This window comes from Hippoglossus hippoglossus, chromosome 4 (genome assembly GCF_009819705.1).
Source record: "Hippoglossus hippoglossus isolate fHipHip1 chromosome 4, fHipHip1.pri, whole genome shotgun sequence".
Classification (NCBI taxonomy): domain Eukaryota; kingdom Metazoa; phylum Chordata; class Actinopteri; order Pleuronectiformes; family Pleuronectidae; genus Hippoglossus; species Hippoglossus hippoglossus.
The window spans coordinates 12,542,504-12,558,193 of record NC_047154.1 but is presented as its reverse complement, the minus strand read 5'-3'; the positions used below and the strand labels follow the sequence as shown (position 1 = coordinate 12,558,193).

General features: G+C 43.8%; 1 protein-coding gene across 3 annotated transcripts in view; it reads right to left on the bottom strand.

Annotated features, from left to right (window-relative positions):
- tle2a (TLE family member 2, transcriptional corepressor a) overlaps positions 1-1,053 on the bottom strand; it is a 42,284-nt gene extending 41,231 nt beyond the window's left edge. For all 3 annotated transcript variants that reach the window (XM_034583960.1, XM_034583961.1, XM_034583962.1), the window contains exon 1: positions 345-1,053. In XM_034583960.1, the coding sequence (XP_034439851.1) occupies positions 345-368 (24 nt within the window). In that variant the 5' untranslated portion in view covers positions 369-1,053. The remainder of the gene's footprint in view (positions 1-344) is intronic.
- Between the last annotated feature and the right edge of the window lie 14,637 nt (positions 1,054-15,690).

Below are 15,690 nucleotides of genomic sequence, written 5' to 3'. Positions count from 1 at the left end.
GAGAGAGAGAGCGACACAGACAGAGACACAGACACTGGGCAAAGTTTAGGTGCCTCGATAAAACAAATAAATTCTGCCCGACCTTCACTGGACGAAGATTACACCGGGCGTTTACATAAAGACTCATGAGATGTGAAGTTGCATTATGTAGCGCACTACAAAAGGACTCCCCCGGAAATACATCAAAGGAATAAATAAGATAAACAATTCCTACACGCACTTTCTTTATAGAGGCTAAAAAAAAACAATATGGTTCATTGTGTTTAATAGTGATTCCGGTTAGGAAACAATAACCGCGTTCCAAAATGCGTGAGGACTGTTAGATAGACGCGTAGCCTTCTTACCGGTGGTCGGTTTTGGGGAAACATTGTAGCCGCCGACTTGTGCGTCTCAGTGTTTCTTCTCTTTTCTTCCTTCCTTCCTTCCTTCTTCTTCTTCTTCGTCCCTTTCGGGGCGGAAAGCTTCGTCGAGAACCGCGAGCAGCCGAGAGGTACCTACTGCTATTGTGGCGCTCACAGAGGCATTTGGCCCGGTTTCAGAGGTAATGGCAGCGCTAGTCTCGGCTCGCTCATTCCTCGCTTCCAAGACCTCCTTTGTTCTGGGTTATATCTCCACCAGCCACCGCAGCGCACCGCACCGCACCACCGCAGCGCAGCGCACTCGACGCGGACAGGAGAGGAGGAACACCCGGGGTCCAGGGGGGAGCTCGCTCGCTCGCTCGCTCTCTCTCTTCTCGGCTCCTCAACTTCCAGCGACTTCGACCGCTTTCCCCCTCTCTCTCCCTCTCTCTCTCTCTCTCTCTCTCTCTCTCCCTCTCTCTCTCCTCCTCTACATATATATAATTCTTCTTCCTCGGCGTCTGTAGCGTGAAGGCCAGAGGGGGGTTAATGTGGTTTCTGCTTGTGGCTCCGGAGACTATGGCCACACCACCCAGCGCATTCAATGCAGCCGCAGCCTCCTTTTGTCTCGCTCGCTGGCCTGCACTTCTTTTTCACACAACACTCCCAGAGTCCCTCACTTCTCCCTCACCCCTCCTCCCTCCCTCTGATCCTCAATGGGACATAACATATGAGGAGCTTTTCTGGTGAGGAGTGGATGGGTGGGGGGGGTCGCACCTAAAGACACGGATTGCTACCCCCCACCCAACCACCCCCACTTCCACCACCACCACAAATTGTTTTATCAAAAATTAATAACCTTCTGCTTCTATTACAAATAACAGCATTTCTCTCCACCGCCTGTGAGACAATGCTCTTCTCCACACAGCCTCACGCTGTGTGCAGATCTGCCTTATTTACATGTCCCTCCCCTTGTTGTTGTTTAGCACTCGTAATGATGCTAATGAAAATACACGCACACCCCGATTAGGAGATTTTATTAATTTTATTTCGTTTCTTTTTTGAAGTGCAAACATTTCCTTTTTGCAACGACAGCTTCAGAGGGTTCAGAGATTGAATGAAATCTCCACGTGGGGCTCGGCTTCAGCGCAGTAAACACTGGCAAAACCAGCCAATGGGTGTGCAGAGCGCCCACGTGGGCCGCGATGACCGGCTGCTGATTGGTGGATGCGAGCTCAGCACGTCAATCAAAGCCGGTGCTCAGCGAAGGTTTTAACCCTTTCCTGGGTTTGTGTGCGTGTGTTGAGTGTGTGTCTGTGTGCTGAGTGTGTGTGGGGTGATGGAGGATGCTGAGGAGATGTGTGGTTGCTATCAGGATTCAGTGGTTTTCCCTTTTCTCCCCTCAAACCTTCAACTGTATGATTAAAAAAAAAAAAAAAAAGAATCTCACATTGGCCCCATTTGGTCCTCGTCGATGTGGAAATAAACATCTGCATCACCTTCCTTTTTCCTCCCTGGACGTCAGAAATTAGTCCTGACCACAGGGACCTGACCAGACATGACAAAACATAATCTAGATCCGAGCCCCTGCATCAGAACCCTGCAGAAATGCAACGCCGATCACGTTTGAGACAATTACAAGGCTCTGTATTAATTGTGTGTATTGTTGTTACCTGGAAAGAGCAAAAAAGGACTGTGGAGGAGAAGGAGGAGAAATGGTGGAAAAATTGGTATTCTGGTGGCACGACCCCTTTAGCGGGGCTCATAATTAGAGAGAGAGATATTGAAAAAGCAATTTCTGACAGTGGAAATCACAACCTGCCAGAGGTGGAGTTGGAAAATATAGATGGGTGTGTGTTTGTGTGAGAGTATATAGTGTGTGTGTGTGCGTGTGTGTGTGCGTGTGTGTGTGTGTGTGTGTGTGTGTGTGTGTGTGTGTGTGTGTGTGTGTGTGTGAGTGTGTGTGTGTGTGTGAGAAACAGACAGAGAGAGAGAGAGAGAGGAAAGGCAGAGCGGGGGGAGGGAGGGAGGAGGAGGAGGAAGAGAATAAAGGATGAAGGACAGCAGGGGGGATGCTGAGAAAGAGGAGCCAGTGGGAGGGTTAGAGATTGAAAGAGAGGGAGAGTGCACACGGGTGATGAAAAAAAAAGAGGGCTTGTGTGTGCGTGTGTGAGTGTGGCTGGTCCTTGTGTGTGAGTGTGAGTGTGAGTGTGCGTTGAGCAGACAAGTGAGGGAATGAAAAAAGAGAGGAGGGTAAGGGGAGCAAGCAGGGGAGAGTGGAGAGAAAGAGGGAAGGAAAGAGAGAGAGAGAGAAAGAAAGAAAGAAAGAAAGATTTTATTGCCATTTTTTACCCATGAATTTTAATGCACAGCACTGGCCTCCCTCTCGGATTCTGGGATCACATTTATCAGGAAAAAAAAGTCATGAGAAATGCAGTGCTTTGCAGTCTGCTGCAGCATGGGGAGATCTTTCATGTGTGTGTGTTGGAGGGGTGTGTGTGTGTGTGGGGGGGGGGGGGGGGTAGCTTGCTGGGCTGGGCTGGGTAATGGGGCGGGGGTAGGCGGCAGGGGGCTGCACAGGATGTATGAGTCTGCGTTGTGTTGTGCTGGGGGGAGGCATAATAATATAGATGATAGAAAATGATAAGTGAAGGACACATATTATTGCTATTGGCAGGTCAGATGAAGGAGTGAGCTCGGTGTGTGTGTGTGTGTGTGTGTGTGTGTGTGTGTGTGTGTGTGTGTGTGTGTGTGTGTGTGTGTGTGTGTGTGTGTGTGTGTGTGTGTGTGTGTGTGTGTGTGGGTGTGTGTGTGTGTGTGTGTGTGTGTGTGTGTGTGTGTGTGTGTGTGTGTGTGGGTGTGTGTGTGTGTTGGCCCAGCTCCAGTGATTAAACACACAGAGTCCACAGTGCCCTTCTCTCCTCCACAGTGGCCTCAGAGCGACGGGACATCAGAAGTGGCTCCCACAAGAGAGGACTTGATGGCCGTAATGCTTTTGCTTTGAGCTCATTCGTGTGAGGCTCTAAAGAGAAAATTCTTGTCAAACACATGTTCGCTGAGTGTAAGTAAACACACGCTCTCCTCCACACACCTGTCTCAAAGGGCAAAACTGTGCAAAGTGCCCAGAGGGAGCAGCAGCATCACTTTCTAATCACAACTTCAGGCGAGGAGAGAGCAGCAGTGAAAGCCAAGACACCGGATACACAAACACTCAAATTATTACCTAGCAGGAGGGAGTTGTTCTTGAAGGAAGCGATGAAAACAAATTCACTTCCCATGAAACTTCTCAGATCGTTTCATTCCTTTGTGGTTGCCAGCAGCAATATCAGCGCCACAGTGCGTGTGTGATGCCCTCATAACAAATGAGGCCCCAGTAACGCTGGATGAGGTCTGCAGGAGAGATCCTGTCCACACAATGAACCATCATCACGTCCTTACACAGTTCTGTTGTTTACTTGGAAGGCAGCATGATGAGAGCAGTTATTCCTGTTTAACTTGGATCAGTCCACCTGTCTGGTGTTATCCCCAGGTCCTGGGCAGCTGTGGGATTATAAATTTAAATCCTGCTCGAAATCCAGAGTGTGAGAGATGGAGGCTCGCTGAAACTCAAGATCAAAGAGTCTTCAGGTTTTAGAATTACGTAAAATCATAAATTTTCATAAACCCTACCCCTAACCTGAACCCTTACCCTAACCCTAACCCCAACCCTCTATTTTAGGCCTTAAAATGTCTTAAACACATTCAAATACAACTTTCTACGTCTTAAATATGTTTATAGGTCTGACTCATGTTAACGTTCATTTAACGCTACTTCTGTTGCACTTTAAAGATTTTATTTTTGTGGATACATACTGTTTCTGCCTAGAGTCTGCACATTGAGGGTACTTCTCGACTAGGCTACTTCATTTTATCTTCAGCTACAGGGAAGTGCTTATAATTCTGGGACCCCGATATTCCTTCATATCTATTGTACCTGACAAAGGTCTCAAATTTGATCCATTATGGTCTTAAAAAGTCCTAAATTGAACTTGTTGGAACCTGCAGAAACCTTGTTAAACAGAGTACATCTCTCACCTCCTGGTTGTTGAGTCGAGATCTTTTATAAGCGATAGAAGGCCAAATCTGTATGACCTCTTCAGGTCTACACGACCACTTCAGAGCACTAGTACAACATGTACCATATCTAACAGTAACAACAATATTCAGCTGTGTGAAACATCAGGTTTCGGACACAGAAAGTCAGAATTAGACCCAGAATGTTGAGACCAGTGGTGAAGGAAGTACTCAAACATTTTACTTATAAGTAAAAGTGCAAATAATTAGACCAAAATGTGCCAAAGTAGCCTAAAGGTAAAAAGGGAAATTCTGGTGTTCTTCAACCTGGGTCCTGTGTTTATTAAAGTGTAGATCATCTCTGCTGGCAGACACCACTCAGCTGCAGTGGCTACAATGCAATCTTATGGGGCAACTGCGCCAATAAGAGTCTCAAATTTATATTCCGGGTCTTAAGACTGTGGCAACACTACACATGACTCAGACATGTAAGATGTAGTCGAGTATATATCTTTTTTCAAATTTCTGGATTGCTGGAAATTAAACCAATCACCTCTCACTATGAAAGTGTCTCTGATTGGTTGGATATTTTCCTTCAGTTCAACTTAATTCAACTCAACAGCCGACAGAGCCCTCTTTAAAAACTGAATCCCACGGGGGCAGTAAAAGATGATACGGGAGGAAGGTGCTTCATTCGGGGAGGGGGTCATAAACTCCTGTTTATGTGGTACATCCCTATTCGCTCCTTCCTTCCCCCGGCCCCACTCGAGCTGTCCCCCACAGTTTCCCCTGTGGCTTTGGGACGTTTGTTGAGACTGGCTCCTGCACAGAGTGGGCTTGAGTGACATGAAGACAAGACACCCACCACCACCTTCTTCACCCCCACCCCCCCACACTGCCTCTCTCTCTCTCTCTTTTGGCCCCCACCCTTTTCCCCCTGTCCCTCATCAGACTAGCTGGGTGTCAGCGCAGAGACAGCACTGTGATTTATTGGTCTCTACTCCTCTGGGACCCCGCCCTCAACACGACACTAACACACACACACACACACACACACACACACACACACACACACACACACACAATGACAGCCCCTCCCTCTATCTCACACTCACTCCACCCCCCCACCCCTTGCCCCCCAACCCTCCATCCATCCCCTCCTGTCCTCTCCTGCTGCATGGCCCCCGGGGGGAAAGAAGGAGTAATGACCCACATCAGCAGCAGCTATGCTCACATGCACACACACACAGATGTAGTTGCACATGCGCGACACACACACACACACACACACCTCCTTGCAGGCAGGCAGGATACAAATAAATACCCCGTGTGACACACATATGCACACGTATGCACACATAAAACAGACGCTGACACATTTACGCTCACAGGCATGTGTATCTGGGAACTCAGGAATTCCAGTGCTATGCTGTAACATTGTTTCCCAGCTCACAAGCCTCCTCCAGACCACAGAACACAACACTGAAGAGACCAGCACTGTTATTCACCCACTGCCATGATATCTGCTAAATGCTTCTTTCTTTTTGCAAATAGGACACAAGAGGGAACATACACTTCTTCCTTTCTCTGGAATTTGTTTCTTGATAGCACAGAACAATGGAGTCTTTTGTATCGCTCCACCCTGAAGTGGAATAAGATCTCCTTTTTGACTGTGCAAATATCTGTGAATGCACCAGGTTGCACAATTTGGCTGTGAAATACACAATTGCACTGTGTGCTCTCAGAGGTGACGATGAAGCACGAGGCCTTTTCTTTATTTTTAGAGAACAGTTTTCTCTTGGTGTCTTGTTGTGAAAAGATAACTTCACATGTGCCAGTGGAATTTCCTAGACAAGGTCAGAGTCAACATTCTGCTGCTTATACTTAAAGGGCCGAGTGAGCAAAGGGGGCTTCTTCTCAGAGGGGTGATTTTGAATTCCACCAGTCGATCTGAGTGGAGAGTGAAGCGGTTAAATCTCTGAGTATTGACTTGCAAATGCTACTGACAACACTTTGCATGTGCTGTCACTCATCCCGCACAGTGGAGTGATGCACTCTTGCGAAATAAAAAAAGAAAGTGTGCAGTCACCACAGTTTTCCACTTCACATGAGTGCTGGGAAGCTGCAGAGTGTGGTCAGGTCAGGTGCTAATCTGTGTGTTTGAGCCTTTGAAACAGGAAGCAAAACATATCCATTCATTTTTGACGCCAGGGAGGACACGGGGTATTGTATGGAGTGATTGTTGGATTGTTTAAACAATTTGGCCAAGCATCATTTAAATATATAACTTCTCTTATTAAGTAGTAGCAATAATAATCATTAATGAACAAAACTTGGTTTATAGTTGACGAAAAACCTTTTCTGAACTTTTGTTAAAATGAATATGAACCAGTTTTTATTGTTAAATAAAGGAATCGCCTAATTGTTGTTGGATTAAAGCAGCAAACAGAATGCAATGGTTCAATACAGTGATAGCTGCCTCACCGACAAACTCCACTGTTCTAATGCAAATACTTTTGTTGCCAGGTCTCATGGACTGAGAGTCAAAAAGCTCGAACACTGCATTGTACTACCATCTGTTGTTCAACAGAGGTATTGCAGCCAGATCAAACTAGATGAGGATATTGTGTTCATGTTGTTTAAAAGCAGAAATGGAGACTTCCAAGGCAAAGAGGTTTGTTGCATTTGCCAAATCTGCAGCTAAGATAAGTGAAGTAAGGAAAGAAAAGGTAAGCCAAAAGTAAAAACGTCTACTATAGTAGTAATGTAATATTTACAAATGCAAATGTGCAAACAGCAATGAGTTCAAATGTCTTAACAACCTGTTATTTTCCGATTGTTACTATTGTCCCACTGTTATCTCAATGGAATAATGTGAAAACCTTCTATGACAATGATAGAAACAAACAAAGAAGTCCCCAATGAAGCAGACTGCAATGATAGATTTGTTCCACAGGGTGGCACAACTGCACTGTAAAACTTGAGCTGTATAGAAATTCATTCTAAATAATTCAGGAGTTATGGCATTAAAAACTGAATTATATCTTAGATTCTCACCCACACAGTGTCTGTGGAAAGACCCTGACTCTAAGCAGTGGGTTATTTTCATTTAAAAACTGATTTACATGACTGCTTTACCACCCAGTCAGACCCGAATATTTTCACACACATTCATACAAATATTTAGTTTGTAATAAAGGGCTGTAACCTTGATTATTAGTTGATTGAACAATTAATTTTAAACACAGTCTGTAGTAAACCTATTAAACAAAATTCCACTTGTTTTCCTTAAGTTCTTGTTTAATATGAGTTACGTCAACTCACAATACAAGCATTTGCATCATTATCCAATTTACTGTTAAGGAGACTGTGAAGATGGTTGAGATCGTCTTGACAAATAGTCATATTGTTTCTCAAAGTTATAACATTATATCACATTTAATATGATTTGATTATTTATAATCAATTAAAGCTTATACCTTATAGAAACCTTCATTATCGTGTTAGTATCTTAGGAGCCAGTCTTTAAGTTGTTCTGAAGGTGCTGAATGGTTTGTAACAGCTGATCGGGACAGATGCTGCAGAGACTACTAGTGTGGTTTCACTGTCAGGACATCTAGCCTGAGACTTGAAGCTCCTTTATATTAAGCTGAAATATTGGTAAAATAAAAAAATACCAACATTTACATAAAACTGAAAACTTAAGTAAAAGTCTCTTAAAATGTTACAGTACAGTACTTGAGTACTTGATGACTTTCAACCAGTGGAAATGAATTGTTCTGGGTCGCACATTTGTTAACTAAGGAAGACATTTAACATCTAAATGATTTACTGTCTTCTGCTGTTGCGGTAAAAGCACTTTTCCCCAGATTGTTGAATTTGAGGAATATGAACCATCTTCTCCTTCTCTTTTCTTGGCCGGCAGCATCCACACTAACATTTTCCCTTCTTTCATTCACTGCTTCCTCTTGCACTGCACATGTCTGGCACAGGAAGACATCTTGTATTTTCCAGAGGAGGCCAGCTGGCTGTTGAGCAGACCCAGGCCTCCCACTTCCCCTTGAGGTCCTCGTCTCTCCGCTGCAGCAGCTCACATGGGCAACAGCTACACAATAAGAAGAAACGTCTATTTGAACTCGATTGTGGTTAAAGATTAAAGGTCAGTAATTGACAATAGAAGGAACCAATGAGATTTAAAGTGAATTAAAGTAGGGATGAGATATTTTCCAGGAGTCAGATGTCAGATGCATCTGCTGACAGAGTCCTGATTCTGCTTCTGGCCTGGCTGCAGTAATAGATACTGTTTTGTTGAAGAGATTCCAACTGGTAGAAACAGAAATATAGAGGCCTGAAGCAATTTCCTGCAGAGCTTGGGATTTATTATCAACAGAAATCTGTGTTATCACAGGACCACATTTGGAGTAATAATATAAACAGGAGTTTTAAATGACACGTTCAGATGGACATACAACACCTCGGTACCCCACTGGGTGCGAGCGGCTGTGTACTCAGTGCCCCTGATTTAGTAACTGGTCATAATATTTAGTTTGGGTTCAACAAAAAATGCAGTTAAAGTGTCATTTAACAAAAATATGTTGGTATTTGTGAGTTACCATCCCTGCACTCTGCAAACGCTGAGTTTGAGGGTTTGAATTGTGTGTGTTGGGTTAAATCCACACACACACGTGTTATGTTAGGTCAGTATCTCTTCTCTGGCGACGTAAGATAACACACAGCTCCCTGCGATCTAAATCTGGAAACTCAAAGACAACACAACACCATTATAAAAACGTCTGGGGGTAAATCTGTGTGAGGGACACGTATGATTCTTGGCTGCTGCTGATGAGGACGGGTGGTTTCTCAGGTCCGTGCATGAGTACTACACAGTCTGTCACTGTGTATTAATATGTCATTTTTATTGTGTAAACATACGACACAGAAACAAAACTCCACCTTTCCTGATGATCGCTCAGTGCATTAATAGCTACAGCCTGAATTTCTTCCACGTGGCCTCGGCTACATGCTGCTGTCCCCGTTGGTATGACATCATTCCGGCCCTGAAGCGAGAGCGAGGGCTGTTTCCCTACAGAGGCCCTGTCACGCCGACGTACCTGTGGTGAGTACGTCTCTGTGTCACTGCTACTCCACAGCAGGACACGCTTTCCCCTCCACCATGAATCTGCAAAGTTTTGGATGACTTGCAGGGGCGGGGTGGGGGGGGTGGGGGGGGGGGGGGGGGGGGACAACACGAAGCCCCTGGCTGAGGTGAGAGGAACGTTGTGTGTGCGTGTCAATATATAAACGTATAAATCCTTCATCGGGGTCACTGGTGGTAGTGGCGAGGATGGCGAGCAGCCAGATGAGCTGACTCTGCTCCCTCTCTCTCCCAGAGCTGAGTGAAAGAAATGTGCCATTATCCAGCGAGGCCCCTGCGGCCGGGCCCCTGAGCACAGAGCTGCTGTCCAAGACAATATGCAAAAGGCCAAGAGACTGCAGGCTGGAGACTAGAGAGCTTCAGATACCTCCTCAGACTGTTTACGACCACCTCTCCCTCAGCCAAGAGCCCCGCTACCTTTTCTTCACTGCTTCTTTCTTTCCACTTGGTCGCTGCTGCTGACAGTGAAACGTCTGTGAAACACACAGACTCCAGGACTTTCTGAGAAAGAACTCAGCTGAACTACAAAATTTAAATTAGTCCAGAGCTTAAGATAAATTATAACAGTCATGAAAATTTTAAGTAAACGGCAGATGGAAATGTGGCCGAGTAGTTACAAATCTTTGCAGTACCTGTTGTTCTTCAGATAATGAAGTATTGTTGTGAGGCTCCAGATAAAAACTTTAGATAAAATCCCTAAAACACAAATTAAAATCTGACATTGATAATTCATATTCAACCTCATTGTAGGAATTAGAAAAACTAATATCGCTGTAATTTGTCTCAATAAAGTAATTTTTGTTTGAGCATATCTCCTTTAGCAACCTTGATTTGAGTCACCTACTCAGATCAGAACTCAGGTGGACAATCTTAATCTGCATGTTTTAGGAATACTCCATTTATAGAATATCAGGTAATGGGCAGCATGACCGTTCACCTAAAAGTGAAGCCAAAGCACCTTGATCACCTCCTGGTGGCTGGTTGAAGTATAGGTCATAGATCCCCGGCTCCTCCATAATAGTGGATGAGACATGGGCCAAAAAATGCAAATAGACGTCAAACAAATGATTCTCAAAGATGTTTTCTGTCCTTTTAGTTAATTCTTGTCACAATTGATGAATGTTGTCCAAGTAAGTTTAGTTTTTAGTCATTTGATGCCATCAAAAACGACGTCTTCAGTGCAAGATGGCAGTGTTCATATTTCAGATATTTCTGAATAGTGGGAGGAAGTGGAGACATGTCGTCCATCTTTATTTACAGTTTATGGTGTTTGGGATAAACAGTTGCAATGTCCATCCTCCAATCTGCTGAGCCTCTGTTGCCCTGATGAACCACCAGTCACTTACAGGGAAACATCATTGGCCGACTCATCAGGTACTTAATTTACAAATGATGGTTTTCATCCTCCTAATCGCCAGACTCCTCCTCATCATTGTTCTCTCTCTGTCTCTGTGTCGCTGAGTTCAGCTGGTGAGGTTACACATGTGTGACCGACCAATCACTGCCATGGAAAGATGTTCTATAATTAATCTCAGATGAAGGGTTGCTCTGCTCTGGCGTCTCTGGTTATATATAAAATAAGAAACAGAAAAAAATATGAGCACATTTACAGCCCTATAAGAAATAAAGACTCGTTGGTCTTTAAAAAATACATCCAAAAGTCTGTGTGAGTTATAAATGAAATAGAATGCTAAAGTCGTAAGCAGTTTATATGACAACAATAAAGGCTGGATATTTTAATGGTATAATGATATAACACCATAACACGTACATCTTCATAAATAATTGACACGGCCAACTGTACATACTTTAAATTGTAAATATCCTATATTTGAATTACACAATCCTTTTACAAATCATGCCACAGCAAATTCCTTGTATGTGTTAACCTACTTGGCAATAAACCCTGATTCTGATAACTGTCTTGATGGTTTTCCGTTGATATTATGTACATAAAACAGGTATTTGGATCAATAGTTACTGCCTCATTGTAATAAAACCAATGTGACTAACACATTAAACCTCAATGGTTTGTATAACAAAAATTTCCTTCAGCACATAAGAGTTCAAAAAGACTTTATACCCCTAATATTTTGTAAAATTACACAAGGCCTTGACGTTTGCCTATCAACAAGATGAGTATGTGCGAGTGTGTGATTGTGCACTGTGGTTAATTAAAGTGTTTTTTTTTTTGCAGAAGCAACACTGTGGAGCAGGAAGGCTCGCTGCTCTCTATGATAGGAAGAGAAAAAAACAACATAGCTGCTCATTTCTGGAGGCATTTTAATTGCTAGAATACAGCGCCAAGCTAAAAATGTCTCTGCTGGCCTCCGGCATGAGAAGGTTACAGACACCTCTGAATTGACGCTGCGGAGTAGAGCACTGCTAATTGTCAGGATTACTTGTGTTGTTTTAAAAGTTACAGAGGAAATGTATCTCTGATACTCTGGCTGTCTGAGCTAACATTCATCCCTCGTCGTTTGAAAACAGAAGAAATTAGCACACAATAGATTGACACATTCATACAGGGCTTTACATGCAGCACATTTTCTAAAGGTTTAGTATCCTGCCCAAAGACAATTCAGAATGCGAGGAGCCAGGGATTGAACCAATGACCTTCTTGTTATGGTGGACAACCCTCTCTACCCCCTAAGCCACAGCCACCCAATAATAAGTGACAGTATGTCTTGCAGAAGCTCAGAGGAACCATGCAGCAGCTCTGACCTGTCAACAGCCGGTGTGTGGCTGCAGAGAACCAAGTGAGAGGAAAGTTCTTCAAGGGCTGAAAACTGTTCACACTCAATTGAGACCACAAACATTAACCAACTTGATCATTACAAACTGAATTAACTAACTTAAATCTAACACAGGTTGAAGAAAAAGACCATGCCTGTGTCAAGACCATGCATTTATTGACTTTTAATCCTGTAAACCAGTTTGACAATGCGATTCTTCAACTAGAATAGCACTCAGTAGTGTGCGTCCATCTGTCAAGGCCCAACATCTCTCGATTATTTCTTGAGAAATTGACAAAAATGTAAAACAAAAATGCCCCATATCTCAATGATAAACAAATCCTGGAGTCAACCCCTTAAAGGAGTCAGCTCCAGAAGTTAACTTGACCCACAATGCACCCTTCCACCAAGTTTCAACAAAATAGTAGTTTTTACATAATCCTGTGAACACAGTAATGAAAATATAATTTACTGGCAGTTTACTGGACAGTTTTCTTTCTCTGGCACATTTTTACTCTATGTTACAGTAAATCCAAGAAAAAACTAAAAACAAATCTATTCTCACTGTTTCAGGATCCAAAGTCAACTTTTACAAGTAGAGCCATTATGGGTCGTGTTATTTCTAGCAGCAACCCTGTCCCATATTCATTCTCCTCGACCATTGGTCCTGGAATTCCACCTTGAAACCAGAAATGGTTTTCGCCCTCAGGGACACTGACCAAAGTGGGATGAATGGTGGAACGCGTAACACCCAGCGTCGTCCACCGCAAACATCCCAAAAACTTGCAGCCGTCTCCTTTTCCGTCAAGCTTCACTGCTTCCTGTGCTGAGGTTTTCCAGAAACCGCTCATCTCGAGAGCCACTTCTCACCACGCTCCCGGTCACTCGCAGGACTCCCTCCCTGGGGACCTGACCAATCATGATTTGTGATCTATTTTCTGTGTTTGTGTCGACACTTTACTCAGAAGCCTTCCATGAGAGACGGCTATCATGATATATTTTTATCTTAAAGTTTCCCCTTGATTCATATCCGGCTGGTTGTTTAGTGTCCGGTTATGACAGTAATGTAAAGTCAAGGGAAACCAGTGATCTGCTCCAGGTAGAGATTCTATTGCCTCATACAGGCCTCAGGCAGACTGTAGATCTGATGTATGTGTTGTGTAATATTTTCCAGATGGATAGTTTCTCACCGTAAAACCACAGATATGATGTTCAGCAAGTTCTGTCACTGAGACTACATCTCGTTAAAGGTACATTTACAGTACGACCTTAAGGATAAAGTTTTCAGTGAGGGTATATAATGCGTCTCTGGAGAAAGTAATGACACAGCACTGAGCTCATATAGAGCAAATCTCCCTGAATAAGAAACTAAATTAATAAATAGTAATGAAAATAAAAGGTAAATGTTAATTAATGTGTTGAATTCCCAGTTGTTTTGCCACCGCAGTGAGAAGCGGCCCCACGTACGCTCAACTTTCACGACATGGGTGTGAGCAATATTGTTTTAAATGAGGGGTGACAGTGGTTTTCAGTGCAAACCGCCAACGAAACACCCACAACTGTCCCCATGGGCCCAGTGTTTATTCTGTCATAAATATACATGTGTTTATTTTTGTAGAGCGCTCCATTCTCCGGGCCTGGACGCACTGAGGCAGCATGGGTGCATTGATTAACCCTTACTGACTCCATCTATTTCTATTTAACACCACCTCCTATAATTCAAATGAGAGTCTAACACAGCGTAAAAGAGAAAAGAGTAATTATTGGTGATCTTTGTTTTCCTCCATGCATGTTGGGGGGGGACATTTCTCAAGAGCATTTCCTGAAGGGGACACACAAGGTCCCACAGAAAGTACTGGTGTATTACTTGTACTAGTGTAGTGCCCGTTCAAATCAGAGTGTTTTGCGCAGGGTGGCGCTGTCCCTGTAGTTTCTCAACGTGTTGTTACTCATCACATAGAAGAGGACATAAAGAAGACATGTTCAACTCGGTCCGACTGGCGGCAACGTGCTCTTTATTAAAATCCTATTAATATTGCATGTATCCGGTGTCCGTATTGCACCAATTTCTTTTACACTGCATTTCCTTGCACCCTCAACATGTCATGTCAAGTGTGAAGCCGACAGCCAGAGATTTAAGAGATAGATAATATTTGAAAACACTATAGCACAAGTGCTTTCAGTGCACATCATCATTCTATTTAAAACCATATAGTTGTGTTTGCAGTGATATTGAGGACAGCTCTCTGTAATTCCCAGGATGGGGGTGTCTTGACATACTGGAGGTTAGTGATTTGTGTCTGTGTGACTTTAAATGTGTAAAAGCAAGACAACAGAACTGTATGTGGATTATATCTTTATTTAAAATTCTCTGATTTAAAGACTATAGATATAATCTATACACAAAAGAACAACATGAACCATAGCTACAAGTTGACACATAAAAGATTGGTCATCCGGTGCCAATTCGGAAACACCGATCCAGTAAAACCTCAAACACACATGGAGCCACGTAACCAGCTGAGAACCTGGGTTTCCAGCGGGGGAAATCAAATGCCTACATCCTCGTCCTCATTTGTGCCATTAGTCTGCAGGATGCAGTAACGCACACATGATTTAGATGTGTGTGTGTGTGTGTGTGTGTGTGTGTGTGTGTGTGTGTGTGTGTGTGTGTGTGTGTGTGTGTGTGGGGGGGGGGGGGGGGGGGGGTGTTGCACAGCACTTCACCGCAACCAGTTCCAGCTGTTTCTTGTTGTAAATCTCTGTTACAAATGTGTAGTCGTCCCCAGGGACCCAAGGTTTACCGTAGGCTACCCCACACCCCTAAAAGTACGCCGCCTCCTCCTTGACCCAGCCCACCTTCAGGGCCTCACAATCACTATCAGGTGGAGGTCTCCATCTCCCTCCATCTTCTTTTTCTCTTCCCTCCATCAATTGTGAGGTCCGAGTGATCTGTCGTCGTTCCTCCAACTGCAGAGGAGACCTAACTCACGATTTAACCCCATCTATCAACACAGGAAGGGGAAAAGGAACGTAGACGATTCTTTGAAGTGGGAATGGAGCTGTGTTACTCGCTTCAAAAACACAGTTGGGTATGTAACCCATTATCATTACAACAGCATTTTGAAAGCCCTGCCAAGGCATCTGGCTCACGTTTGGACCTGGAATCGGATCCATTTGTGTGGTAGCTCCAATAAAGACCAGTCTGTGAAGGCACAGGCCAAATAAAGCACACTGTACAGGTGAATTTAAAATCTGCCTACATGTGAAAATAAAAAACATACAAGCGTATATACATCCTTCACAGAACATGAAACATGTCTCATAGAATTAGTAGAAAGTACAGTATTTCTGGCTCATAGTGGCAAGCAAGGGTGATTGCACAAAAAACCTTAACAGCGCTGGCAAT